The sequence below is a fragment of the Notamacropus eugenii genome, chromosome 7 (genome assembly GCF_028372415.1).
Source record: "Notamacropus eugenii isolate mMacEug1 chromosome 7, mMacEug1.pri_v2, whole genome shotgun sequence".
Lineage (NCBI taxonomy): Eukaryota > Metazoa > Chordata > Mammalia > Diprotodontia > Macropodidae > Notamacropus > Notamacropus eugenii.
In genome coordinates this window covers 72,040,828-72,067,888 of record NC_092878.1, presented here as the reverse complement: position 1 = coordinate 72,067,888, position 27,061 = coordinate 72,040,828, and the positions used below count along the sequence as shown (strand labels likewise).

The following is a 27,061-nucleotide window of genomic DNA, read 5'->3' as shown; positions in this document are numbered from 1 at the left end:
ATATTATTGTCTCCTAGAGTAAAACCTTCCAATAGAGATTCTGATAAGGATTAAAATGCTTCCTGATCTTACCAGGCTCAGTGCTCTTAGTCACTTCTTGAAATCACTTTTTTAAAAGTTGTTTCTTATCTCAGGTTCTATTTCTCCTCCCTCCCAGAGTAGAAGCTATTTTAGGACAGAAATTGCATTCTCAAGGTCTAGTATAGTGCCTGGTACCTAGGCATTTCATAAATGCTTAATGAATTAAATCCCAAATTCATCTGTATTTCCTGAGTCAAAATAACCCAAGTCATGGAGTAGACCAACAGCCAGAAAATGGATGAGAATGATCCATTAAGTAAAGAATTGGTTTCTAAATAATAGTTAATAGATAAGTAATATAAATCTAGGGATATATGTGTGTGTGCATACACACACACAATTCTATATGTAATATATGCATTATATACAAATGTATAGGGATAGACACAATTTAACCCATTGAGAACAGAAAGTTTAACTTGATGTAAAGCATTCCAAAGAAGGAAAGTACATACTTATAACTGTGAAAGGATGGTATCCTATAAAGAACAAGGCAGTTAGAAGATATAGTTTTGCCTACTAGTTCCAACACTTAAAATAGCTTAGGCAACATGTCAAACCTCAGTTTCTTCATCAACTTTATACAGATATTGTGAGGAAAAGACTTTGGAAATCACAAAGGGTCATGTACATGTGAGCTATTAACAAATGGTGTATGTGGCATTTGTAATCTGGAAAAGGAGTATACTAGCATTAAAGCAGAAAAATATTAGTATGAGATTACTTTATTCCCCCTAAAAAAGGATATGCCCTGTATATCAGTGATATTGGAAAGATACATGTAGGAGCACACAAACCCTTGTCAGGAAATTAAAAAGCATCTCAAAACCAACCATGAACTGGCCTTTAAAATAAAGGTACATGTATTATGGATACAAGAAAATGAAAATCCTATCAGCCAATTTATTCCTATCATCCTCCTATATCATCCAGGACCATTTTTCATTTCTCCTATTCAAAACAACTATGATTACTGCATTTCAATGAACCAGCTCAAATAAACACAGTATTTTTTTAAAATAAGTCTTTACTTAATATATCAACAAGGTACTGTATAGTGTAGAGTGAAGTCTTGAAGTTAACATGTGCAACATGGTAGGTCTCAGAAGATGTATAATGCAGGTTTTCCAGCCCCTTGAAGTCCCATGTCAAGGCAAACAAGAACCAAATCAACATATGGCTCAATCAACAACAAATCAACATGTTAAACTTTTAATGAGTATATTTTATGCCACTCTGCTTATATCAGGGACACATATTGGCCTAATGCCTCATTTTGCCTCTAAATTGATACACATTTTACATCCTAGGGAACAGCTTTCCAATGCCCCAGGGAGGTTTTTAAATACCAGAAACATCTAAAACCTCTAAAGCCCTGCTTTGTGCTACTCTGGTGGGTGTGCTACTAGGGAAATGACAACAAACAAGCCTTTTGATTCCATTATATATACAGTATCACTGTTTTGTCAAACTTTATTCAGTTTCCCTTGCAACTACAGGGACCAAGGTGACTCCTGTTGTATCACTGGGGAAGGATGAAAACTCTAGCTTCCTTGTGTGAAAAGAAGCATCAGGCAAGGCCACATGAGGCTTAGCATTAGAGCATGTTTTCTCTTTGGGGCACTCACTTTTGTTTTGCTTTTTTGTATGACTGGAAGGTAAGTCATGAGTAAAACCATTATTCTCATGTTCTAAAGTAAAACTTTAATGTCTCCTCATTATAAATTAGAATAAAGAAATGCTATGAACAAAAGATTAAATGGAAATTAACCACTTCGCTGTCAATAGCTGTGGCTGATCCCGCTGCTGAGATTGGTAGATAAAATTCATTATTTGTTCTCCCTGTGGGTTACAACAATATTGCCTCGTGATTTGTATGGATGCTTTGTTCACAACATGAAGAGGTTTTCTCCCTTTGGGGAGGAATTTTCTAACGCCCATGAAATGACTAAAAAGATTATGATCTGCTCTAGGAGAAAATGGAGCTGTAATATTAGCTCCCTCATTAGGTGGTTTTTTTTTTTGTTTTTTTTTTTTCTCAGACCAGTCAGGTTGTATCTTTCTTCACCTTGGAGGAAACTCCTAATATATCTTCCACAAACATTCAGATAATTAGAAAATATAATAATGCTTACAAGGGAGAATGCATTTCACTAGCAGTATTCTTGTTTAGAAGCCCTGGGAAAGTAAAGGCAGGGAAACACCAGGTGTCTCTTCCTGCTAACACATACACCAAATTTGCAAATTCAATAGACAAATGTTGTTGACACTGGGAGCGAAGGTTGCAGCATCTCCATCATAAATCTCTTTTCCAAACATCATCAGTATTAACTGGCAATCATGGGTACAGATAATGACTGTCATTAGATATTGATTTAGTAGTTCTTTTTAGTATTTCTTCTTTGCCAGGAGAGAGTCACATATTTCTGAATGTATACAATATGAATCAAATTAACTCAGTTGGCTAAAACACCATGCCATGGAAGAGTCAAGACCATAGGTATTACTTTATGCATGAACCAGTGAACATCCTTCTACTTTATGGATTTGGTTTCACATTTAATCCTGACCACCTATCTCCCAGTGTACATCAACCACAGGAGAGACCAAGTTAGAATGCAGACAGATTTGCACAAATATGGCCACATTCGAAATATAATTTTAGCACAAGTCCTATGGTGAGGCAACAGCAACATGTGTCCATTATAGAACATAACACTATTACATGACATCTTTTAGCATGAGGTGAGATTCCCAAATGCCGTATTCAAAAAGGATCCTGTTTTCAACAGAGCATTTGCTATGTCATACAGAAAATCAAAAAGAGCAAAGTTAATGGTAAATGGAACTTTTTCAACTCATATTTCTAACACAATGAGCTTGGTACCCATTCAGGCAACTGTAACTCATTCTCTAGGCCATGAAGTCTGTTGTACCTGCTAGTGTCAAATAAGCCCACATACTGTGTAGGCCACAGAAAAATTTAAGAAAATGGGAAACCCACCCATCTTGAGTTTTGATTCTCAATGGACAGAAGCCCTTTGGGAGTGAACTCATATGAGGATAAATGAGTAGTATTGTGAATCTACATTTAATAAAAAGCCAAAGCATCCTTCCTGAAAATATACTGTTGTCTATGAAATCTAAGTATGTTGGAGCCTTGAAATGATTAGGTGAGATTGCCCTGGGTATTTAGCTGAATTTTCCAGACTGGACACTTTTACTGCTCATCCTAATCCCTTTCACTATTATTATAGAGACTGTTAGGTAAGCAACCCAAGAGTTGAGCTGCTAGACTACCCTGGAAATCTCAGTCACTCCAGAATTCATACAAAGCCTGAAATTTCAACCTTGGCTGAATGCACACTGGTGCGTTGATGTCTATGACAATATATAACTAGTTACATTTTTTTTGTTTATCCCAAAGGGCCAAAGGAGTTAAAACATATTGGGGAGAGAGAAAGTATTGAGGAAATAAGGCTTTTACTATAAAGAAAAAAACTTGCATAGCATTTTATACCTAAGGTTACACAAAGAAGACACATCACAGCTTGTTTTTTTCCTTTAAAAACAAAACAAAATAAAAACAAAGACAACTCTGTGACCCTTGCCACACGGCTCCCTAAAATACCTGTTATAGCAAGAGAAATTTAAAAAAAACCATAATATAGACTGAAATTTCTAAATTTGATTTTTTTTAACTAGAACTTCGAAAGGATGCAAACGTTCAGATAATGCCTACCATCTCCATCCACAGCCCTTCTACATCTTGGGGATGAAAAGGAGAAAATGACTTAGACTTCCCAAGGATCACATGGAATTCTGTGAAGAAGGGAGAGAGCTTCAAAACCATAGCATATCATATTCTTCTCCTAATCTCCCTTTTGCTCTCTCCCATGCTATGACAGGATTAGGCAGAAAAATTTATAAAACATTCAGTTTGCTCATTTTTCCATCAATTAAATGTAAACTGCAAAATGGAAAGAAACTCAATGTATTTGTTGAACCTAGGAACTGCTTGGGAGAGGAGGGGAGAATATATAAATATATATAATGTTTTGGACCAGCACTGGTAGGCCTTAATAGTGACCTCTAAGGTCCCTCCTAACTCTAACTCTAGGATCTATGATCTACTATTAGCTGTGATAACGGACACAAGTTTCATAAGCTATAGGTGCACTTGGGTGAGTCTCTGTGCATCCCAGAGTGTCATAAATAACTTTTTCCTGAAAAAAAGAGGAAGGATGAGAACCAAATGGAGTGAATTTAACAGAATTCTGTGGGGTTTCCCCCCAAAAAATGTCTGAATGGAAGACAAGTATTTGAGAGAAGGAAAGGCATGAGTTTGAGCTCTGTCTACATGAGACCAATACAACTGGCTTAAAAGTAAATGATTAAATAAAATAACTATTTTAAGATTTGTTTTTTAAACTACATGACAACCAAAAAAAATCTAACTTGAATGATATTTTTTCTCCAGTTGCTGGGTCAGTCATGTAGACACAGCCATATTGAATTTTCCAAAATAATCTTCTTTATCAAAAATAATTTAATTCTTCATTTCTTTTACCCTATTTTGTTAGTCTCTCTCTTAAAACAATGTATTGGAAAACTTTTCAGTTGAATTTGGTTTAGCCTTATACTTAATTTGAACATAAACATTTTTAAAGGGAGTTGCTTTTCTTTCTGGATCATCAGCTCCTCAACATGTCTGAATTAAATGTAACTCTGATCTCTAACTCTGTCAGATTACATAGGGTTGGGACATTATGATGATTTTTTAAAAACCATTTACCCAGCCACCTCCAAAGTTTTCAGGCTTTTTGAAATTTTAATTAATCCTCTTGGGCTTTGCCAAGTGAGTCGAATTATCTCACAAGAATGAAGTTCTTTCCTTGTGATTCAGCAGTTATTTCCTACACTGGGTCAAACCAGAATTTTGTTACAGTTTGCCCATCCCTTGGTCTTATAATTTCTACTCTCACAACCCCCTCCCAAAAAAACCTTGGAAAGTGCAGAAATAGCATGAAATTGCTTGGTTAGATTTTTTTAAAAATTAAAATTAAATTATCCTGTCTTAATGAATCCACTCTAATTTGTACTTGGACTTTTACCAGTGGCTCTGAGAAAGGAAATCTCTTTTGACAGCTTCAACAGCAAAATGGTTAATGTACGGAAGAATCACTCTTTCCTTTGCCATGGCATTGGGTTCTTATTGTACAACCCTGTACAGTACTTCAGCAACTTTTTTTTAAAGATTTAAAAAGCAAAGAGTTACAAAACTGTTTGCAATTAACTTGAAATAGAAAAGATAGCACTTTTTTTTAAATCCCATTATATAGTACACCGTATAAATTACAGAGTATTCAAATGCACAAATGCATCTGTGTAACATTTATCAAATGTAATTTGTGTGTGTCTCTATGCTCGCACATGTGTGTGTTTGTGTGTGTGTGTTTTTTCAAGAGTTTCACTGTCCACTTGGTGTCTCCCTGCCCCCCACAATATCACGTGTGACAGTGCTCCAAGTCTGGAACGCTGCTGTTGCAGTATCTCATGTTGTTGGGAATGTGGCAGTCTGTGTAATTAATGCCCCCATTTGGGGTATAAATGGGTTGCAGTCTGAAATCTCCTTTAAGGAGCTGATCATTATTTAAGGAGACAATCTGAAAGCTGGTTTCTGTCATCTCCAGGATGGAGTTGTCCTTTTTGGTGCCCGCCTCACAGTAGTCATCTTTCCGCCGGCCTCGGTTATATTTCCACTTCTGGGAAGTGTAGCGCCCCTTTTTGTGCATGTGCCAGCAAAAAATGCTGAGCAAAACCACCAGCACAAATATCACTGCACCCCCAATCAAACCTGCCAGAAGAAAGGGGGAACCCATATGGTGAGAAGTTGTCTGCTCATGGCTGGAAGCTGTGTTGCTACCATTGTTTAAATGGGAGGAATGAGTGGTCGCCTCAGAACAAATGGTGTCTTCTCCAGCTCGGTAATTAAAAGCATCCAGTGGCACTAAGCAAATCCGATAGGTAGATCTGGGCTCTAAATTGATCAGACTCAGATGCTGCTTTTCACCACCAACTATCCGTTCTTGAACGATGCCCCCTACCAGGCTGTGGCCCATTTTCACCCAGGTGAGTTTGTATGCCATCACAGTAAAGAGAGAAAGCCAACTGACTTGAATGGAAGTGTCATTCACAGCATGGACTGAGAGTTGGATTCGTTCGGAAATGGGAGGGGTCACCCTTTCTCTGTCATCCCAGTCAGGCACTGTGGGGAGGTGTTTAGATACAGTGGGTGTCAAAGGAGTATAATTTCTGCTAGGGGTGGCTGCAGTCTGAGTGGGAATCTGTGTGGTTGGAGGAACAATACTTGGAGGTGGGGTAATGAGAGATAATCCAGGTGTAGTGGTAGGGCATGACAACAGATTCATGTTCAGCTCCCTGACAGCCATGCCCCTGACCTGTTCTGGTCCCTGGCACATAAAACCACGTACGTTAAGAGATGAAGGAATGAATTTGAGCCATTCTGTGACCCATTTAATACTGCAGTCACAAAACCAAGGATTATTTCGTGCAGTGAGCTGCTTCAGGTTGGAAAGATTATCAAAGACCCCTTGAGCCAGCATTCGCAGCTGATTGTTGGAAATATCCAGCCGTTCCAACTTGTGGAGATTGGAAAAGGCTGTCAAAGGGATATGGTTTATCTGGTTATCCTGTAAGTAAAGCTTGACCAGATGCGTACCTGGGAGATCAGGTGGAGGGTGGGACAGAGAATTCCGCACAATAGAAAATTCCTTGAGCTTTGAAAGATGGCTGAAAGTTCCCTCAGCAATGCCCTTATTGGTAAGGAGATTGCCATCCACAATCAGACGCTCCAAACTTGTGAGATTCTGAAAGGCCATGTCTGATATAACAGCAATTCGATTTTCATCTACCCTCAGTTCTTGTAAATCCACAGGGAGGCCAACAGGCACACTGCTCAGATGATTCTTAGACAGAAACAACAGCTTGAGACTTATAGCTTCTCGGAATGCCCCATCTTCTACACCTACTGTAGAGATGGAGTTGTCATCCAGGTGTAGCTCTTCCAATTTCAAAAGCTGAGCAAGAGCTGCTCGGGAAATAGTCTGAATGTTGTTTTCCTGCAAGTGTAGGACCTTGACATTCTTGGGTAGGTTCATGGGGAATTCATCCAGTTGGTTGCCATACAGGTAGACTGTGTGCACCGACTGTACATTGTGCAGTTCTGCAGGAAATCCGGCATTATTAATTTGGTTATTGTGGAGGTAGAGTACGGTTACGCCCTCCGGTATCCCAAGAGGCACTGAGGTCAAGCTTCGCTCATTACAGTAGACAAAGTTCCGGTCACAGCGGCACACACTAGGGCATGCCATGTTTTTAGAAACCTGCATGTAGAGCCCCAGGGAAATGATAACCCAAGATTTCAGAAGCAAAGCCCTGTGGCTAGGCCACTTTGTAGTCTTTAGGCCCATCTCTGAAATAAAGAAACAAAACACAGCGTGGCTGGGGGATGGGAAATAATAAAAGCAGGTGGAAAAACTGAAAAGGCAGAAAACCGGTTCTGTTAGTGTCCAACACTCAAGCAAGAGTAAAGTCCTGAAGGAGAACAGTAAAACAATCCTCTTCCTGTTGTTTTCTGGTAATCAACTAGGAAAGCCCTAGTCTCATTATCCTTGTTAACTTGCCTTCTTTACTGCCTTCCTCCATGTGCACTAAAATGCAGTAGATGATTTTTTTTTCCCTAATAGGTAATACGTGATGCCAATGTGCTAACTACCAACACAGGAACCACAATGAACTGGCAAGGCTTTTGTCTTTTGTTGCAGTTCTGGTCAGCGTTGTTCAGCCTGTGAGCATCTCAGTTCAGCTCAATTCTTGATCTGTTGTAGAACAAAAAGAAAGAGATGTCAGTAAAACTGGTAACAAGAGGAATAATAATCATAATTCTTCCCTCAACCTTTTTTTGCATAAAAAGAAAAAGATTAGGGTTAAATAGATGCAATTGCCATGAAAATCTACCCTTAATCAAGGACACATGTTGGATAATGACTGTAAATTGTGCTTAAGAGTATAGATATACAGCAGGGACTGAATGACTAAATGGATGAAATGCAAAATAAAAACCATTTTCATACATTCAACCAGCACCATCAAATCTATGACCTGCAGACTTCTCTGCTTCTTCACATAGCTCCCTGTAACCTCTATCCATATGCCAAATTACTTTATATAAAATTACTGAAAATATATCTATTTGAAAATTTTACTGGTATCTTTATTTTTTGCTGTTTTATTTGTTTTATTTCAAGAAGGTAGACAAAAGCACATAGATCTAAATTATAACAAAATATAAAAAATAATACATCACATTTGGTCAAAAATCAAATAATTCCTTCTAAAGAGTTATCATGAAACAAACAAATGTGAAATAGCAAGCAATTCAGTTGAAACTGCTTAATTCTTCCCCAATCCCATTCTACAAACTATATCTCATGAGCATATAAAATGTCTCCTTCCATTTATATGAAAGGAGACAGGGAAACTGAAACAACTCATTCTTTTCCACCACCCCTCCACACCCCATGCTCACTCTTCAACACCCCAGTTTCTGGGTAGAATGCACTCCAGGCCCTGACACTTGCAAGTCAAATACCGCCCCCTCTCAAGTGATCCATATACATGATGTTACCAGACAGAGTTATGGAATCCAGGCACAGGCATAAGCTCTTCCCCTACTGAGTTAGCTGGTTCCCTTGAGTCCCCAAAGGAAGAATGTTCTCAGCTCATTTTGTTATGGTTGAAGGAATGTTTGGGGGAATTAAGGTACTTTTAAGAAACCAATTATTCTTTCTTCCACACAATTTCAAGCCCCAATTTTGAGATGAAAGAAATAAAGCAGTTAATTGAAAGGTACCAGTTTTGATTTCCCTATAAAACCAACATGTCAGGACATGGTAAGCTGTGTGTCTCTTAATTCTCACCAATACAAAGAAATTGAAGCCACTGAAATGTAAAAGCAGAAAAGAATTATTTGAGACAGTATTTTAACAACCTGAAGAGACTCTATTAAAAAGGAAAAAAACAACAAGCAAAATATGATATGAGCATCCTATAATTTAAATGCCTGAGGAGCTATATAGGAATTCTGCATTAGAAAGCAGATATATATTTCTGCTTTCTATTTTTTATGTATGTATGTATATCTACTTTATAATATACATGTGCATACACATGCATGTGCACATGTGCACATACACATGTATGTATACTGATATGCAGGTGTGTGCATATTTTTTAAAGGACCATCTTGTTTTAGAATCAAAGCAAAGAAAAGAACTTGCATTATAAGAACTGGGATTCAGAAGCAAGTGCTCTGTCTAAACTACAGTCAGTACCCTCCAGGAGAAAAGGCCAACCATAGCATCATAGATCTAGGGGTGCAACCAACCCTCAAAGGCCATATATAGTTCCTCCCCCTCATTTTACAGATGAGGATACCAAGGCCAAGGAAGATTAACTTGCCCAGGGTCACATAGACCAGCATCAGAGAAAGGGTGAATCTGCAAAGGGAGACACAGAAACAAATCTGAAGTGCCTTTGATAGAAGCATTTTTTTATTTTATCAATAAACAATCACTAACTTATATTTTAAATTATTTCGAGTTTCGTCACACACAATGGCTGATGATTTATTCTAATATTCTAATGCAATAAGTTTAAAGAGAATAATAGTATATGAAGTGGACATTTGAGGAAGAGTTATAAGCTCATTTTCCCAACCCCCACTCCGAAGAGTTAATCAGGTAGAATAATTCAGCAAAGTTAGGAAGTTTGGTGTTCAAATTCATCCTCTGGCTCATACTAGATATATGACCGTGTGGTCAAGGCACAGAAACTCTTAAGAGGCCTGGTTGACTCCTAGTCACAGAGGGGTTACACACTTACAACTCTGGGAATTTCCTAGAATGAAATTGCTTGTCAAGTTACATGCGGCCTCTGCAATAGTAGAAGAAATTTATATAGAGGTTCAATGGGGATAAGCAAATGTTTGTAGAAGTTACCTTATAAAGAAATATTACTTGCACTCAAGAGATTCTAGTTTTTAATAAAATAACACCTCCCCAAACCCCCACCCCCAACACTTCTCCTCAAAAAGAAAAAAAAAAAGAAACTCTGGTTCTGTTTGCATTTGGCCATCAGCAAGATTGGAAAGGCAGGTTTGAAGCACATTCTAAGCAATATAGAAAGAGTTGTCATGCATGCCAGTAGTAGCACAGCTTATGCGCAGTATTCTCTAAAAGGTTACCCTGGGGACTGCAAAGTAGGTAGGTTTAAAAAAAAATGAATGTTCTGTAACTGTGTTTATGAACCAAGATATTATAGCCTAAAAAGAGAAAACTCTATGCTTAAAGATTACTGTACTTACTTAGAAAGTTCATCAGGTATCAGACCCTGAGGCTAACATAGTTGGAAATTCACAAAGAGTTCTGGACTACTCCTGAAGCCTTTCATTATGCAACCAAATAGTAAATTTTCCACTTGCTGGGCTGTGTCTTCTGTAACTATAGAAAAAGCCCCATCAGCCAACCCAGGGCTGAAGGCCTTGCTCTCTTGCAGGCCTATTTCACTCATGAGTGGCTCTTTTATAATTATGTGCGATGACGTGATGATAAAGAAAGCCCCTAATAGGATTACATGGTTCAAACTGTCACTGTTTATCCTCTTTAATATGAGAAAAGTCCTGTCTAGATCATGTTGAGTTGATCGGTCATGACAACTTCAATTTTCAGTAAAGGAGTTCTTGGACTGTAGTTGGGAATCTTCACAATATTATACCGCAAAATAGTTCAGATCAGATGTGAACCAGTGATTAGAAAGTCGGAATGTACCTGTCATCATGTAGTATTTCTGTTAAAATAAAGGGAGCTCTGTAAACAATTCAGAAATAATCATTTCCCCACCACTCTCCACACCAAAAACTGTCAAGTATGACAATTGCTAGTCTTTTCTCAAAAACATCTCTTGATGACTCCCATTCTGAGGGCAGAAAATGCCTTGTATCTCAATATTAATATTAACTTAAATGCAAAGAAGAAAATCAAATTGTGTTCAAACCATCTACTTTAGAACTTCTAAGAAAGAAGAGCTGACAAATACTTCTTGTCAGAGAAAATGAACTAAACCAAGTTTACATAGCAGAATACCAGCTAAACAATCAACATCAAGGGTAGAATCAGCATTGCCTCTGCACCTGAAGCAATATGGTGCAGAGACAGCTTGGGGGTAGAATAAAGAGTTTCTACTGTATAGTGATTACCCCTACTTGGCCTGATTCTCATCATATTAACCCTCCTTGATGACAATAAATAAATCCAGGCTTTTTCAGCTTATTAGCTGTTTTAAAGTCACAATTTTTCATCAGGAGTACAAAGATCTTCCCCCTGCATGATGAATATCATATGTTAAGAGCAAGGTTTTCTTTGTCTATTTAAACATTAAGCAAGTTCTTCCCCACCCTCCCTTCAAGGAAACTTTGGAGTTTATTGAGAATTATTGAATGGAAGGCATTGGATAAATATAGGAATTTGAATTTATAGGAGGCAATACAACCTCAAGAACCTGGGGGTAAACCATTACACAATAAATGCTCTTTGGAGACTTTATATCAGCCTCTTTCAGATGAGACTAAAGCAGAGAGGCTACTTTAATTTAACCATTTTCAGAGGTTCTGGGATGCAAGCACATAAATCTTTTAAAAGCTTTCTATGAAGAGTCTTTCTCTCTCTCTTAGTACTGTTGAATTACTTGGGGGATTTGATTAATTTCAGGAGACCATATTCCAGGAGTGTTTAATAAACTAAGACCAAAAAAAAAAAAACATGGCACAAAAAACAAGAATTGTCCACAAGTGCTACTGACTGCAATACACAACTATACAAGGCAAGTATCAATGGCTTAGGTTTTGGTTGTAGTTGGAGAGGACAGCAGAGTGTCTCAAGGGGTACAAATAAAAGCTGACTTGAAAAGTCTTCCCACCATTACAAGGATCTCACTATTTCTAGAATCTTGTCACCATTTGGTTCCATGCAGAGAGACATGTGCCTTAACGCAGATTGAGGAAGCTGAGGATACTATATTCTTTATAACATGGAGGTATAAAAGCATAGAAGTAAATACACCATGATAGAATTTTTAAAAATCTGTGAAAACCAAAAAGTGACTTGTAGATCAACCTTCTGCATATCCTCAAAGATGAGTTAGTGATACTGCATTTGAAACCTACAATCTATAGCTAACCAATCACTAAGAAAGAATCAGCAAAATAATTTAGAAAAATAAAAACAAAACAAAATGTATTGGGAGTCTGGTGCATGTGTAGATCCCATTAGCTAGTGGAAAGGACACAGGATTGTTGCTTGGGGTCTGCACATGCACCAAACTCCCATTAGAGACCAAACCAAAGCAAAACAAAAAACACCCACTAGGCTCTAAGCTGAAATGATTCCTTTATGGAAGAATCTGAACCAAATTTCTGGAAAATTCTGATTAGATGTTTGTTTTCCTAAGAAGATTTTTTAACACCTCAGAACTTCCTGGCTCCAGCCAGTCTAGATCTGGGAACATTAAAATACCACCAAAAAGGCCATTCTCCTTGCAAGTAGAAAATGCTGAATTTATGTAAAGAGGAATCCTTCTGTGGTTTCTAACCCAGTTAGTTCAGATAACATGGGTAAGTTTGGGACAGTAATCAAATATTAAAGCCATGAGCAAATGAATCTGAATTCCTCACCTCTGGGGGCCCACTTGATAGTACCACATATTGTCCACAGTTGGTACATAGAGGTCCCGTTGATAATTCCATAATCCCATGCAAGACTTAAGTACTGAGACTGCTTAATTGTGTGGAATTTCAGAAGCAAATAGAAAATGATAGTGACGAATTTTAGGAAGACATGGTTTGTGAATCAAGGGGATCACCCTCCAACAAGGTACGGTCCAACAGATAATAATAGCTGTTATTATTAATTATAGCATACAATAATAATAGTTGATATTTACATGGCATTTTGCAGTTGGCAAAGGGCTTCACATTTATTATTTTATTTGCTCCTTCTAAGTACTCTGGGAAGCAGGTGTTTTTATAATCCCCATTTTACAGATGAAGAAAAATGAGACTAACAGGAAGTTAAATGATTTGCCCAGTGTAACACTACTAATAAGTGTCTAAAATCAAACTCAGGCCTTCCTGACTCCAAGTTTGATTCTCTGCCACTTAGTTGTCTTATCTCAATTATCAACATGAACATGAATCACGATCATTATCATCATCATCCATTTAACTAGTTAAAACAAGTTTATAAAGGGCTTTAGAATAGAGTTTTCAAATATGAATGCTGAGGGCCACATGGGACCTCAACATTTCCAGCCTAAACCAGATGAAAATGTAATTGGAAAATATTGAACAAAATGAAAACAATTAAACATAGAGAGTTGGACTAGATGGCCTTTGATGTCCCTTCCCAGGTTCTAAGTCAACAGGCTTACCTGTGGTTACATAGTCCAACTCACAGAATCATAGATTTAGAGCAATAAGAGAGTATAACTTTATCTAGTTCTATACCCTCATTTTATCAATAAGAATGTTCAGGTCTTTTGACGTTAAGTAACTTGCCCACAGTCACACAGGTGACTGCCACATAAGTGGCAGAATCAAGACTGAAACCCTAAAGAGAGTGCTTTTACCATAGCATCACAGAGGTTAGAATCAACAACCAGGGAGGTTGTTTCTTCCAAGCCTCTCATTTTATAGATGAGGAACCTGAGGTCTAAAGAAGTTTAGTAGCTTACCCAGGGTCACTCGGGTACTAAGTAGGAGAGCTGGGATTTTAATTCAGACCCTCTGACTCTTTTCATGCCGCCAATACATATTCACCTCCTTTTGAGATGGGCACAATAGTGGTTTAATGAAGAGGGTAACTAGTTTCTTGGAATTTTAGGAGTTGGAAGGATCCTTGGATATCTAGTCCAAACCTTCATCCATCCCTGCTAACAGATCCCTGAAAGATAATCATCAATACCAAGTTCCTCCACTAATAATCAACTATCTGCCTAGTGCAGCAGTCTTAATTCCTTCTCATGTGGTTCCAGTTACCATATTATTTTTATCTTTTGAGCTGAAATGTGCCACAAAACTTCAATTTTATCTAACAAACATCAAGTCAATACCCATTTCTGTACAAGGCACAGATCTGGCCATACTATGGTTACAAAGTTCTATCCTCTGAAAATAATCAAAACTAATGTATTTCCTGTTCCACATGACAACTCTTGAAATACTTGAAAACTACTATCATACGCTACTCTCCCAATCTTATCTTTCTCAGGATAAACATCTCAAGCAGTTTCACTAATAATTTTCTACATAAGACAGTTTTCTGAGCTTTCACTATTCCAGCCAACACTCTCTGAATGTACTAATTTTTTGAAATTTTCTTCTTAAAATATGATAACCAGAACCAAACACAAAACTTTATATGTGGTTTGACCGGGGCTGGGTAAAGTGCGGTGATTACATCTTGTGATCTGGATTTTATACTTTTATTAATGTCGGCCAAGACTATAGTAAGCTTTATTAGAAAACACAGCACAGTCTTAGCTTATAGTAAACTAGTGGTTCCATCAATGCCCTTAAGAACATTTTCCGACGAGGAGTTATCAAACCCTTTGATGAAAGAATTAACATTTGATGGATCTGCCAGCTAGTTCAGCCACCTAAACTGTGTGTGGGGGGGGGGAGGGAGAGAGGGAGAGAGTGTTTAAGAGTTTGGGTTCTTTAATACACAGATTTCGAAAGGGGATGACAAGTACCTTTATGAAAAAGGAAATGGCTTATAGAGGTCATATGTAAGTGTTGGTAAGGTACGGAAATCAAATCTAAGAGGTGTCTCTAACCTCAAATATTCCTGAAGTCACCCTACCAGTCCATCAGAATTCCTAGCACTTGTATGACTCTTTGAAGTTTTTCGCAAAGAACTATAAATTGTGAGCTGGGTCAAGGAACCCTGTTTTCAGTTCTAAGGCATCCAATTTTAAGAAAGACATTGGAAGACTGAAGCTAGCTCATATTTAGACAGCTCTTAAGGTTTGTTAAACGCCTACTCATATGATCTCACTTGAGATTATAATACTATGGAGTAGATGTTGCTGTCCCAAGCTTATAGGCAGCTAAATGGGCTTTGGGGTTGGGAGGGAATGATGATAGCAAAGAGTCAGGAAGCCCTCCAAGGCAAGATGGAAGGAGAAGCACCAAGGACAATTTCACTGCCCCTACTCCTAGGCAAAGAACATAGTTTTAAACTGGTATACTTAAATGAATAGGGGCAGCTAGGTGGTACAGTGGATGAAGCACCAGTGCAGGAGTCAGGAGGACCTCAGTTCAAATCTCACCTCAGACACTTGACACTCACTAGCTGTGTGACCTTGGACAAGTCACTTAACCCCAATTGCCTCATCCTGGGTCATCTCCAGTCATCCTGATGAATATCTGGTCACTGGATTCAGATAGCTCTGGAGGAGAAGTGAGTCTGGTGACCTGCACAGCCCTCCCTCACTCAAAGCAAAATCAAGTGCAAGTCCTGTCATTATTTCTCTGATGGCATGGTCTTCTTTGACAACGAAGGACGAATACACACCACTTAAATAAATGTTTTCTATCCTGCCCCAGAAAACTCATTATTCTTCATCCAGCAAGCTCCCATCAGACTAGAGGTTCTAGCTCATCCCTACCCTTTGTTCCTCTGTGTAGATGGTAGAGCCATGAATTTCTAAACCAATTCCTAAACTTCCCCTTCAGATGGGATCTTAGATCAGAATATCTCCTTATCTCTCACCTACCTGCATTTTGGGATTTCTCAGACTTTCCTACCACAGTGCCCACTCCATCCCCCCTTCGGCTATCCTCCTTGGTGCTCTGCCTCTGCTTTTTAGCTTCCTTTTTTGTGAAGCCTTCCTTCATTAGACTGTAAACTCCTTGAGGATATCTTTCTATTTTCCATATTTGTATCTCCAGCACTTCAGTATGGTACCTGGTCCATAAGGACATTGAATAAGTGTTTAACTGCTATAAATATTCAGAGAATCTTAGCTAAAGGTGGTGGTTGTGGGCATTAATTTGCCTTCAAGAATGCAGTTCTAAATGAGATAAGAAATTCCTGGACTGACTGTGTGAATTTCAATCATTAAGCATTTAAGTATATACCAGGTACTATTCTGGAGATAAAGAGAAAACAAACATACAGCATCTTTGTCCTTGAGGAGTCATAAATCATCAGGACATTTCATGTTACATATCTAACCACATATAAAACAATGCAAGGTTGCTTTGGGTTTTTTTTTTTTCGTTCTGGTACCACAGAAAGTTCAGGAAGCAGAGAAGGTGGCATTTGAGCTGAGCTCTGAAGGAAGCTGGGGATGGAGTCTTAGAGACAGTGAGTTAAGAAAGGAGGACAATTCAGGTGTGGGTTAACAGGCAAGGACATTGGACTTGGAATATCATGAGTGAAGAAAGGCAAGGAGGCTAATATGCAAGCTTCAGATATATTTTTGGCACAGATAGTACCACCTACCTAGTTTCCTCCTACCAGTTGCTTCTTCACGTTGTTGCCTACCTACCAATTGCACTGGCCTCCTAAAAGTTAAGGGTCTGCGGAAATAAACCCAAATCATCTCACTCCAGTCGTGGTGCCACCTACATACACATTATATGCTTCCTCAAATCCAAAGGGTCCTAAGTGAAATGCTAAGGAGCCAAAGTTAGTAATCACATTCATTCAATTCATTAAACCTTGCTATTCCTTCTAGAAGCGTGTGTCCATACTTTTAAAGAAATTGTTTGGATCTATACTCACTTATAATAGATTATGCTCAATTGCACTTTCTTGCCTTTAGTTATGCTATTTTCTCACCTGGAATGCCCTCATGCATACATTCTGCTGGTGCCCACATAGGGAATCTTTTCTCACTAATAGGAGTTGCTGACCTGAAAGAAAAAATAAGAGCTCAAACATGTTGTAGCGTTCCAAGAGGCCCCAAATGATTCTGTGTGACTAATGTTTTTGTTCTTATTTAATGTATGGTGCTTTGGATTCAGAGGTCATAAACTGGATTCCTGATTTTGTCACATTCTGCCTTTGTGAGCTTCATTAAGTTGCTTATCCCCTTTGGGCCTCAGCATGCTCATGGGTAAAAATGAGGGCACTGGACTTAAATGACCTCTAAGGTCTCTTCCCATTCTAAATCTATGATGGTATGAAACATGTTTGATATTCTTTCACTACCTATTGGATTCAGATACCTCTAAGGAATCAATATAAAGAGAATCATATGTGTGTGCATATACACATATATACACACATGTATATATACACACATTTATACACATTTATATAACACACATATACACACATATGTACACATATACACATATACATGCATGTATATATACACACATACACACATTTATACAACACGTATATATACACACATATATATCTGTATATGTATACGTATGGACATATACACACATATAAATGTTTTCAGTCTGTCTTCTTAGCTGTACACTCTATTCTAACCTGTTCTGCTTTAAAAAAATAAAATCCTTGCCCATAAAGATACCTGTGCTTTGTTCATCCCCATAACAGATGTAGAACACATGGAAAAAATTGGGAGGAGGGGAGGAACCACCTTCCATTATTTCAGACACCAAACTGGTATCGCAACCTATGGTCAAAGTTCAAGTTCCCTGCTGAGCTTCAAAGCTCATATTGAGGCCATTTAGGCCCAGGATTCCAATCCTGTGTTGTGTGAGAGAAAGACTGAATAAACAGACAGCAAGGTACAACTTCGCAGTTCTACCTTGTTTTGACCTGAATTCAGGTGAGTCTAAACGGTCTACTGAAGACCTGTGAGTGTTTTTGATCATATAACATTAATAACTTCCACCACCCCTGAAAGGTAACCTAAATTCACTATGACAATCCAACCAAGGTCTAATCATCCAATGCTTCAATGCAATCAAAATCAGAAGAAAATATGCCTGCAATTACCATATTGTAAAATAAAGTTCCAAAGAAAAACTATATTGAATTCAGAAATATAAACATGCTGTTTTATCACATAAACACTATTCTATGTATGGAGAAATTTTAAATATACACATACATGTGTACATGTATAAGTGTACATGTTCATGTGTTTATGTGTAGGAGCAGCTAGGTGGTACCATGGATGAGTGCTAGTCCTGGAGTAAGGAAGATCTGAGTTCAAATTTTGCCTCATACACTTACAAGCAGTGTCATCCTGGGCAAATCACTTAACCCTGTTAACCTCAATTTCCTCATCTATAAAAGGAGTTGGAGAAGGAAATGGCAAACTACTCCCGTATCTCTGTCAAGAAAACTACAAAGAGGGGTTATAAAAAGTCAAACATGACTGAAACGACTAAGCAACAATATATGTGTGTGTGTGTGTGTGTGTGTGTGTGTGTGTGTACACACACACACACACACACACACACACACATACACAATGTAATTTCATTCCATGGTCCTAATCAATAGAACAGAAACCAATCTGTATTCTACCTATGGAGATTCTATCTATCTATCATGTATGTCTATAAACACACTCCTATGTGCATATATTATATATATATATATATATATATACACACATAAATATATACACACTACTGGAAAATTCTATACACACACATACATGGATGTGCATAGAGATGGATATATAGATACAAACTGCTGAGAATATAGATTGGTTTCTGTTATATTGATTAGGACCATGAAATGAAATTACTCGGTATGTATTTCCAGGTGAGGTATCTGGTTTTGAGTCTAAAAAATGAAAAATTCATTGCTTAAGCCTACTTCAGTATCATAGGGATGGATCTGAATTTAAATGGTGTGAAATTTCCTCTCTGAATAAATATGCTTTTATAATACTTCTCATTTTTGTGAACACCTGCCATATTGCAGTCCTGAGCTATGGGTAGGTAAGTATATCTGAATTTGGGAAAGAGAGCGAGAAAAGAAAGGAAGAAAGAGGATTATTATTATGCTTTGGCCTCTATGTTCTACCTTCCTAAAGTGTTTCTCCCCTAAGAATGTGACCAAGACATAGGTGCAAGATAAATAGAAAACATTTCCCAAAAATTCAGAATAACATCTTCAAAGTTCAGATAAGGCAATGGTTAAAGGATAGCAAGGGGACTAAGCAATTAAATGATTTCCAGATTTTAATGATTAAAATGACAGACTGGAAAAGATGCCTTTTAAGTCCTTTCCTCATATTCTATGTATTAAGTCTAATAGAAGGTAAGTTCCTTGAGGGTGAGGAATGTTTAATTTTTGTCTTTGTAGCCCCAGGGACTAGTGCAGTGCCTGATGCTGAGTAAGAGCTTAATATACACTGGTTGATTGATTAATATTATAAGTATCACTTATCACATCTACTTTGATGGTGCTAGTAGAGAAAGCCAATGGTAATGAGTTTGATAATGCCAGCTTCACAGAACTCCAGGAAGGATCAAACAGACCTGAGAACCATTTGATTTTTTTAAAGAAGGCAAAAATACGGACATGAGAGCTACAATGTGGGTACTGTATCTCTTCCCAAACAAATATCCTTTATTTTTTTACTTAGTAATTGCTAATCAATTCTCTCCTTAAAAATTATCTAAAAAGAAAATATTATCATGTTTAAAAGCTCAGGAAACTCCTACCTTAATTAACTTGCCTTAGTTATTATTTATTCATACAATATAACTAGTGATCAAACAACTGCGAGTCCATTCTTGAAAATCGGATTGATTTTACTCTGAACTACCACTAGAGGGTGATAACATAGCTGCAAAATTATCCCAATCAATTAAAAGAAAATGGAAAGAAAAAGATACAAAAAGAAACAACATTACAGGAAAATGAGACTGACACAGAAAAGAGAGGTGGAGGAAATGAGATATATAAGGACACTAAATATGCATGTAAAAAGAAAAATCATTTATAGTTTCTTTGATTTTCAATTTGTTTCTCTACTAATCACAAGTTACCCAGAAAGTTCATTTGCTTATAGGATGATCATAAGATTTTGCACTAGAAGGGGACTTGAAGATCATATAGTTCAACTATCTCATTATTTGCAGATGGAGAAACTGAAGGTTAAAGTGATTTGCCCAAGGACACATACGTAGTAAGTTGTCAGAAGCAGAATTCAAAGGTCTGTTGACTCCAAATTTAGTGCTCTCTTGAATATGTCACTGTGTTAGTTTCTTTACTGAAAAGAAGTCAAACCTAAAAGCATAACATAATATGAGGATTGTGATGACAAAGTCAGTGTAAGATACATCAGGGAAACCATAGGGTAAGCAATTACTCTTGAATTTAGATTCTTTTCCCAAAATCTTCATTAACTAGAAGCAAGGTTAGATTCATTGATCCTCTCACACTTTATTTACAAGGAGACACATCATTTAAGTGAGACTGTGCTCTTTCATAATATCCATGAATCTCACAAGATTTAAATTGGATCTAAGAGATAATGACATTTTTTTCTTATTTATTATTTGTTAAAGTGGTTAAGGGGCAAAAAGAGCCTGGACAAAAACGGGTGCTAAGTCCTCAAAGAACAGTTGAATAAATATGGTATATGTTCATGTAATATAAATTATTACCATAAGAAACCATTGCAACAAGAAAAAACATATAGAAGAATTCAGAAGAACATAGCAAGATTTTTGTCAACTTCTCTAGCCAGGATTAAGTAGACCCAAAAGAACAACACAACAATGCCTACAATGTCAACAAAAATAATATTAAAAGACAGACAATTTACAGGAACTAGGCCCAGAGAACAAGTGATATAGCATATAACTTTCCTCTTTGTGGACTGGTATAATGGGTCCAAAATTGTTGCACAAGCTATCACCTATATTCATTTTGTCAGTGAGCTTTGCTGACCTGTCTTTGTTACAAGATAGAGTTCAATGAAGGAGAATATATACAAAAATGACTATGGAGTAAAAAACCCCAAAACACATCATTAATACTATCACAAAAAAAAAAAAACAAAACAGATTGGTGGGTACAGTAAAATGACTAAGAAATATGTCTTTAATAGCAAGGATGGTCTTAGGAATAGACTGCCAACTATAGGCTGTGATTTCATGGCTATAAAGGCAGCTTTGTATTTTCAATAATTCTTATGTGTCTGAAATTCTATAAGGTGGAATCTATTCAAGGGACATCTGTATCTTAACCAAAGTCAAAAGTTTAGGTCAAAGCAATGACAATCAGTCATTCTATCTCTTATTTGTGAAAGAGTTCATCAAACTAGTAAAAATAGGGTGAAGAAAGCTTAAGAGACATGGAGGAAGAGGGCAGGGAAGGGAAAGAGCAGTATAGAAGAGATAAAAGGTTCCTTAAGGAGACATTAGGTACACCAGAAACGAAATTTAAATTTCATTTATTTGACAAATTTGTCTTTCGGGTATGCTTTGTTCAATGGGTAGAAAAAACAGAAAGAATCCAATACCTCTTACAAAAAACACCATGAACTTTAATGACAAAGTATGATACCCATGCTGTGTTTAAAAAAAAAAACAAAATTTACCTAATTAATTAAAAAGGTGCTTTTTTCTCTCCAACTATGAACATCAAGAGTCCTATGCTATATTTGGCATAATGTACTTTCCACTGGGAAAAGAGAAGGCTACCTGCTGTTTTTTAGCAAGTAAATTGGTCCCTACCTATAAATTATTCTACATGGTGAAGAAAACATTTCCCTTTTATCTGAAGAGATGTGGGCAGCCTGGCAAAATATCCATAGATAATTTGGAAAAGTGGCTTTTAGTGACCCCAATGGCATCAGAGTTACTACTGGAGACCACAGTTTGACACATCCAGTCATCTTGCAGGGCCCTGCATCATTGATGAGATGCTGTGCCTTGTCACATCAACAGAGGTAGGTATAGCTCCCTCTGAATTCACCAGGGCTTGGAGCACAACAGGCAAAAATGGAGGTTTCTGATGAAGGGGCAAAGTCACGGTAGATGAAGAAGTAAGAAGTCCTTGGCCTTAAGGAACTTACACGTATGTGTGGTGATGAGAGTAAGGAGGATGTAGAGGTCAGACAATCGGGAGAAGAGGAACATCCTCCTGGAGAGAGTGTCATGACCTATTGGAAAGGACCTCAGAAGCTATCTAGTCCAGTCTATACTTGAACCTTCCACAACATACCCAAGAAATTATCATCTAGGCCAGGGGTGGGGAACCTGCACCCTCAAGGTCACATATGGCCCTCTAGGTCCACAAGTATGGCCATCTAACTGACTCTAATCTTCACAGAACAAATCCCCTTAATAAAAGGATTTGTTCTGTGAAACTTGGACTCAGTCAAAAGACCGAACTTGAGTCTAGATTGTGGGTTTTGGATGTAAGAAGGAGCAACCTATTACTTCCAAGGTCAACCTCCTCCCCCTTTTATTTTGATAGCTCAAATTGTTGTGAAGTTTTTCCTTCTATCAAGGATAAAAAATTATTTCTTTGTGACTTCTAAATCTTCAGCTCCTAATTCTGTTTGCTGTGATGAAGCAAGAAAAAATTTATAATGTTCCCGCATGATTCTTGAAGTTTCTTGCCCTAAGTCTTTTCTTCTTTAATATAAGCATTTCCAATTCCTTCAACTTTTCCTCATATAGCACATTTTCTCCAGTCCTCTTACATTCTTGACAACTCTCTTTGCAGACATTCTAGATGATCTATGTCCTTTCAAGAACTAGAATAGCGTTACTCAATATGCGGTCTGCTGAGAGCAGAGTGTAATGGAACTATAACCCTATCTTGCTCTGAGTACTCTAACTCTCTTAATGCAGCTTAACATTTTTGGGAGTCATCTTGCATTGCTGATTCACTATGAACTTATAGTTTATTAATATCTTCATATCTTTCCCCTCTCCACCAGGCTACTTTTGTCCAAATTTGTACCTGGGAATTGATCTTTTGAACCCAAAGTGTAGGTGTTTATTTTTTTTTTAATTTTAATTAAATTTATTTATTTAACATGTAACATTCATTTTCACAAAATTTTGGGTTACAAATTTTCTCCCCTTTTATCCCTTCCCCCCCCCCAAACACCACGCATTCTAATTGCCTCTATGGCCAATCTGCTCTCTCTTCTATCATCCCTCTCTGCCCTTGTCTCCGTCTTCTCTTTTGTCCTGTAGGGCCAGATAGCTTTCTATACCCCCTTTACCTGTATTTCTTATTTCCTAGTGGCAAGAACGTTACTCGACAGTTGATCCTAACACTTTGAGTTCCAACTTCTTTACCTCCCTCCCTCTCCACCCCTTCCCTTTGGAAGGCAAGCAATTCAATATAGGCCAAATCTGTGTAGTTTTGTAAATGACTTCCATAATAGTTGTGTTGTATAGGACTAACTATATTTCCCTCCATCCTATCCTGTCCCCCATTACTTTTATTCTCTTTTGATCCTATCCCTCCCCATGAGTGTCAACCTCAAATTGCACTCTCCTCCCCATGCCCTCCCTTCTATCATCCCCCCCACCCTGCTTATCCTCTTATCCCCCACTTTCCTGTATTGTAAGATAGGTTTTCATACCAAAATGAGTGTGCATTTTATTCTTTCCTTTAGTGGAATGTGATGAGAGTAGACTTCATGTTTTCCTCTCACCTCCCCTCTTTATCCCTCCACTAATGAGTCTTTTGCTTGCCTCTTTTATGAGAGATAATTTGCCCCATTCAATTCTCCCTTTCTCCTCCCAATATCTTTCTCTCTCACTGCTTGATTTCATTTTTTTTTAAGATATGATCCCATCCTCTTCAATTCACTCTGTGCACTCTGTCTCTATGTATGTGTGCATGTGTGCATGTGTGTGTGTGTAATCCCACCCAGTACCCAGATACTGAAATGTTTCAAGAGTTACAAATATTGTCTTTCCATGTAGGAATGTAAACAGTTCAACTTTAGTAAGTCCCTTATGACTTCTCTTTGCTGTTCACCTTTTCATGGTTCTCTTCATTCTTGTGTTTGAAAGTCAAATTTTCTTTTCAGCTCTGGTCTTTTCATCAAGAATGCTTGAAAATCCTCTATTTCATTGAAAGACCAATTTTTCCCCTGAAGTATTATACTCAGTTTTGCTGGGTAGGTGATTCTTGGTTTTAGTCCTAGTTCCTTTGACTTATGGAATATCCTATTCCATGCCCTTCGATCCCTTAATGTAGAGGCTGCTAGATCTTGTGTTATCCTGATTGTATTTGCACAATACTTGAATTGTTTCTTTCTAGCTGCTTGCAATATTTTCTCCTTGACCTGGGAACTCTGGAATTTGGCCACAATGTTCCTAGGAGTTTCTCTTTTTGGATCTCTTTCAGGCGGTGTTCTGTGGATTCCTTGAATATTTATTTTGCCCTCTGGTTCTAGAATCTCAGGGCAGTTTTCCTTGATAATTTCATGAAAGATGATGTCTAGGCTCTTCTTTTGATCATGGCTTTCAGGTAGTCCCATAATTTTTAAATTGTCTCTCCTGGATCTATTTTCCACGTCAGTTGTTTTTCCAATGAGATATTTCACATTATCTTCCATTTTTCCATTCTTCTGGCTTTGTTCTATGATTTCTTGCTTTCTCATAAAGTCCTTAGCCTCCATCTGTGCCATTCTAATTTTGAAAGAACTATTTTCTTCAGTGAGCTTTTGAATCTCCTTTTCCATTTGGCTAATTCTGCTTTTAAAAGCATTCTTCTCCTCATTGGCTTTTTGCACCTCTTTTGCCAATTGAGTTAGGCTAGTTTTCAAGGTGTTATTTTCGTCAACATTTTTTTGGGTCTCCTTTAGCAGGGAGCTGATCTGCTGTTCATGCTTTGACTTCATGTCTCTCATTTCTCTTCCCAGCTTTTCCTCCACCTCTCTAACTTGATTTTCAAAATTCTTTTTGAGCTCTTCCATGGCCTGAGCCCATTGGGTGGGCTGGGACACAGAAGCCTTGATTTCTGTGCCTTTGCCTGATGGTAAGCATTGTTCTTCCTCATCAGAAAGGAAGGGAGGAAATGCCTGTTCACCAAGAAAGTAACCTTCTATAGTCTTATTTCTTTTCACTTTTCTGGGCATTTTCCCAGCCAGTGACTTGACCTCTGAATATTTTCCTCACACCCACCTCGCCTCCTGATCCTCCCAGCCAGCGTTTGGGGTCTGAGATTCAAATGCTGCTCCCCAGCCTCAGGGCTTTGGCAGGGGCAGGGCTGCTATTCAGTGTGAGATTAAGTTTAGGTGCTCAGGTCAGGGCAGGGCCGCCTCTCAGGCTCAGTCCCTCAGGGAGTTTATGCACAGACCTTCAACAATGGATCCAGTCTCCTGCCTGCTTGGGGAGCCCCGGTCTGCTGCCGCCCCTCAGCTTCTACCTCCCGGGGAGGCCTGAGTTATGGGGGCACCCCACTCCCCTCTTGACCCGCCAAAGAGACTCTCTCACTGACCCCCGTCACCTGTGGGTGGAGGGACTTGTGCGGCCGCTGGAGATCCCGTCCCTGAAGCCTGCTCAGATCTGCTTTCCTTGGTGCCGTGGCTGCGGCAGGTCTGGGCTGGGCTCCACGTCTGCAGCGCTACAGACCTTTTGCGAGAGGTTTTCAGGTCCCTCTGTGGGTGGAGGGACCCACGTGGCCGCTGGAGATCCCGTCCCGGAAGCCTGCTTGGATCTTTTCCTCTCGGTGCCGCAGCCGCGGCAGGGCTATACTCAGCTCCCAGTCCCGGCGCCCAGTCCGCAGCGCGAAGGACCTTTTGCGAGAGGTTTGCAGGTCTCTCTGGAACAGAAATCTCCCTCACTCCAATGTTCTGTGGCCTCTGGGTGCAGAATTTGCCATGAGTTACTTCTTTGTAGTTGTTCTATGGGTTGTGGGTTCGGAGCTATGTGTATGTGCATCTTTCTACTCCGCCATCTTGGCTCTGCCCCCGGAGTTTACTTTTATCTTTAGGAAATTTTATCTGAGATTGAGCCCACAATTATTTTTGGTTGAGATACCATTTTTTGCATCCTGACCTTGTCATTCAACCTGTTTGTCATCCCTCCCAACTTTCTGTTGTCTGTATATTAAACCAATACATCATCTTTGCCTTCAACAAGATCATTAACAGAAATGACAAACATTACAAAGCAAGGACAGATCCCTAGGGCACTTTACTAGACAATGACCCATAGTGACTATTTTGGGGGATCTGTTATCTAACTAGTTCCAAATGTACCTAGTAATCTTTCCATGTTATGCATTTGAATAGCATGAGAAACTCTGGCAAATGCTTTGTTAAGTATGCCTCTAGCATTTCCCTAGTTAGTTACCCAGTCAGAAAAGAAAATGAGAGTAATATGTCATGGCTTATTCTTGTTATAACTGTACTCGCTTTCAGTGATCACTGGTTTTCTTTCAAATTTTCAATTCAGCAGAAGAATCCACTGTTTCTGAGTTAAGTCTGGGTCAATTGTTGAGGACAGTTAAAACAGGAGCCTAGGAAGTAATCCTAACTGCAGAAGGGGAAATGGAGTAGCAATTGATGGGTGGTTATGGCAAGAAAGCTCTCCTGTGACATTCCAGGGCATGAGCAACTATTTACCACTTCACATATTCAAGACCTGATCCTGGTGCTTTTAGGGGCTGATTTGAAGGGCATTCAGATTGAATGAAGAATCTCAAAGCTCCTAAGACGACCAACTACTGTTCCCTTTACTAATAGCATTTGTTGTCTGTTATATAAATTAGGATGTGTTTCCAAGAAGGTAAAGACAAAGAGCCCTTGGCTTCTCAAAGGAAGTGAATAAAGATGCCAAACCATAAAACCTGAAGTCTCTTCAACATTGGAGAAAACCCAAACTCAAAAGTCCTACCTGAAT

The 27,061-nt window shown here is 38.4% G+C and overlaps 1 protein-coding gene across 20 annotated transcripts in view; it reads right to left on the bottom strand.

Annotated features, from left to right (window-relative positions):
* Nucleotides 1-1,277: 1,277 nt before the first annotated feature.
* The window catches only part of FLRT2 (fibronectin leucine rich transmembrane protein 2), a 124,511-nt gene continuing 98,727 nt past the window's right edge, over nucleotides 1,278-27,061 (bottom strand). For 15 of the 20 annotated variants that reach the window (XM_072622398.1, XM_072622411.1, XM_072622402.1 and 12 more), the window contains one exon: nucleotides 1,278-7,982. In XM_072622398.1, the coding sequence (XP_072478499.1) occupies nucleotides 5,589-7,574 (1,986 nt within the window). In that variant the 5' untranslated portion in view covers nucleotides 7,575-7,982 and the 3' untranslated portion in view covers nucleotides 1,278-5,588. Of the gene's footprint in view, nucleotides 7,983-17,066; nucleotides 17,141-27,061 lie in introns of all 20 variants that reach the window. The other 5 variants (XM_072622405.1, XM_072622406.1, XM_072622407.1 and 2 more) reach the window with 1 other exon arrangement.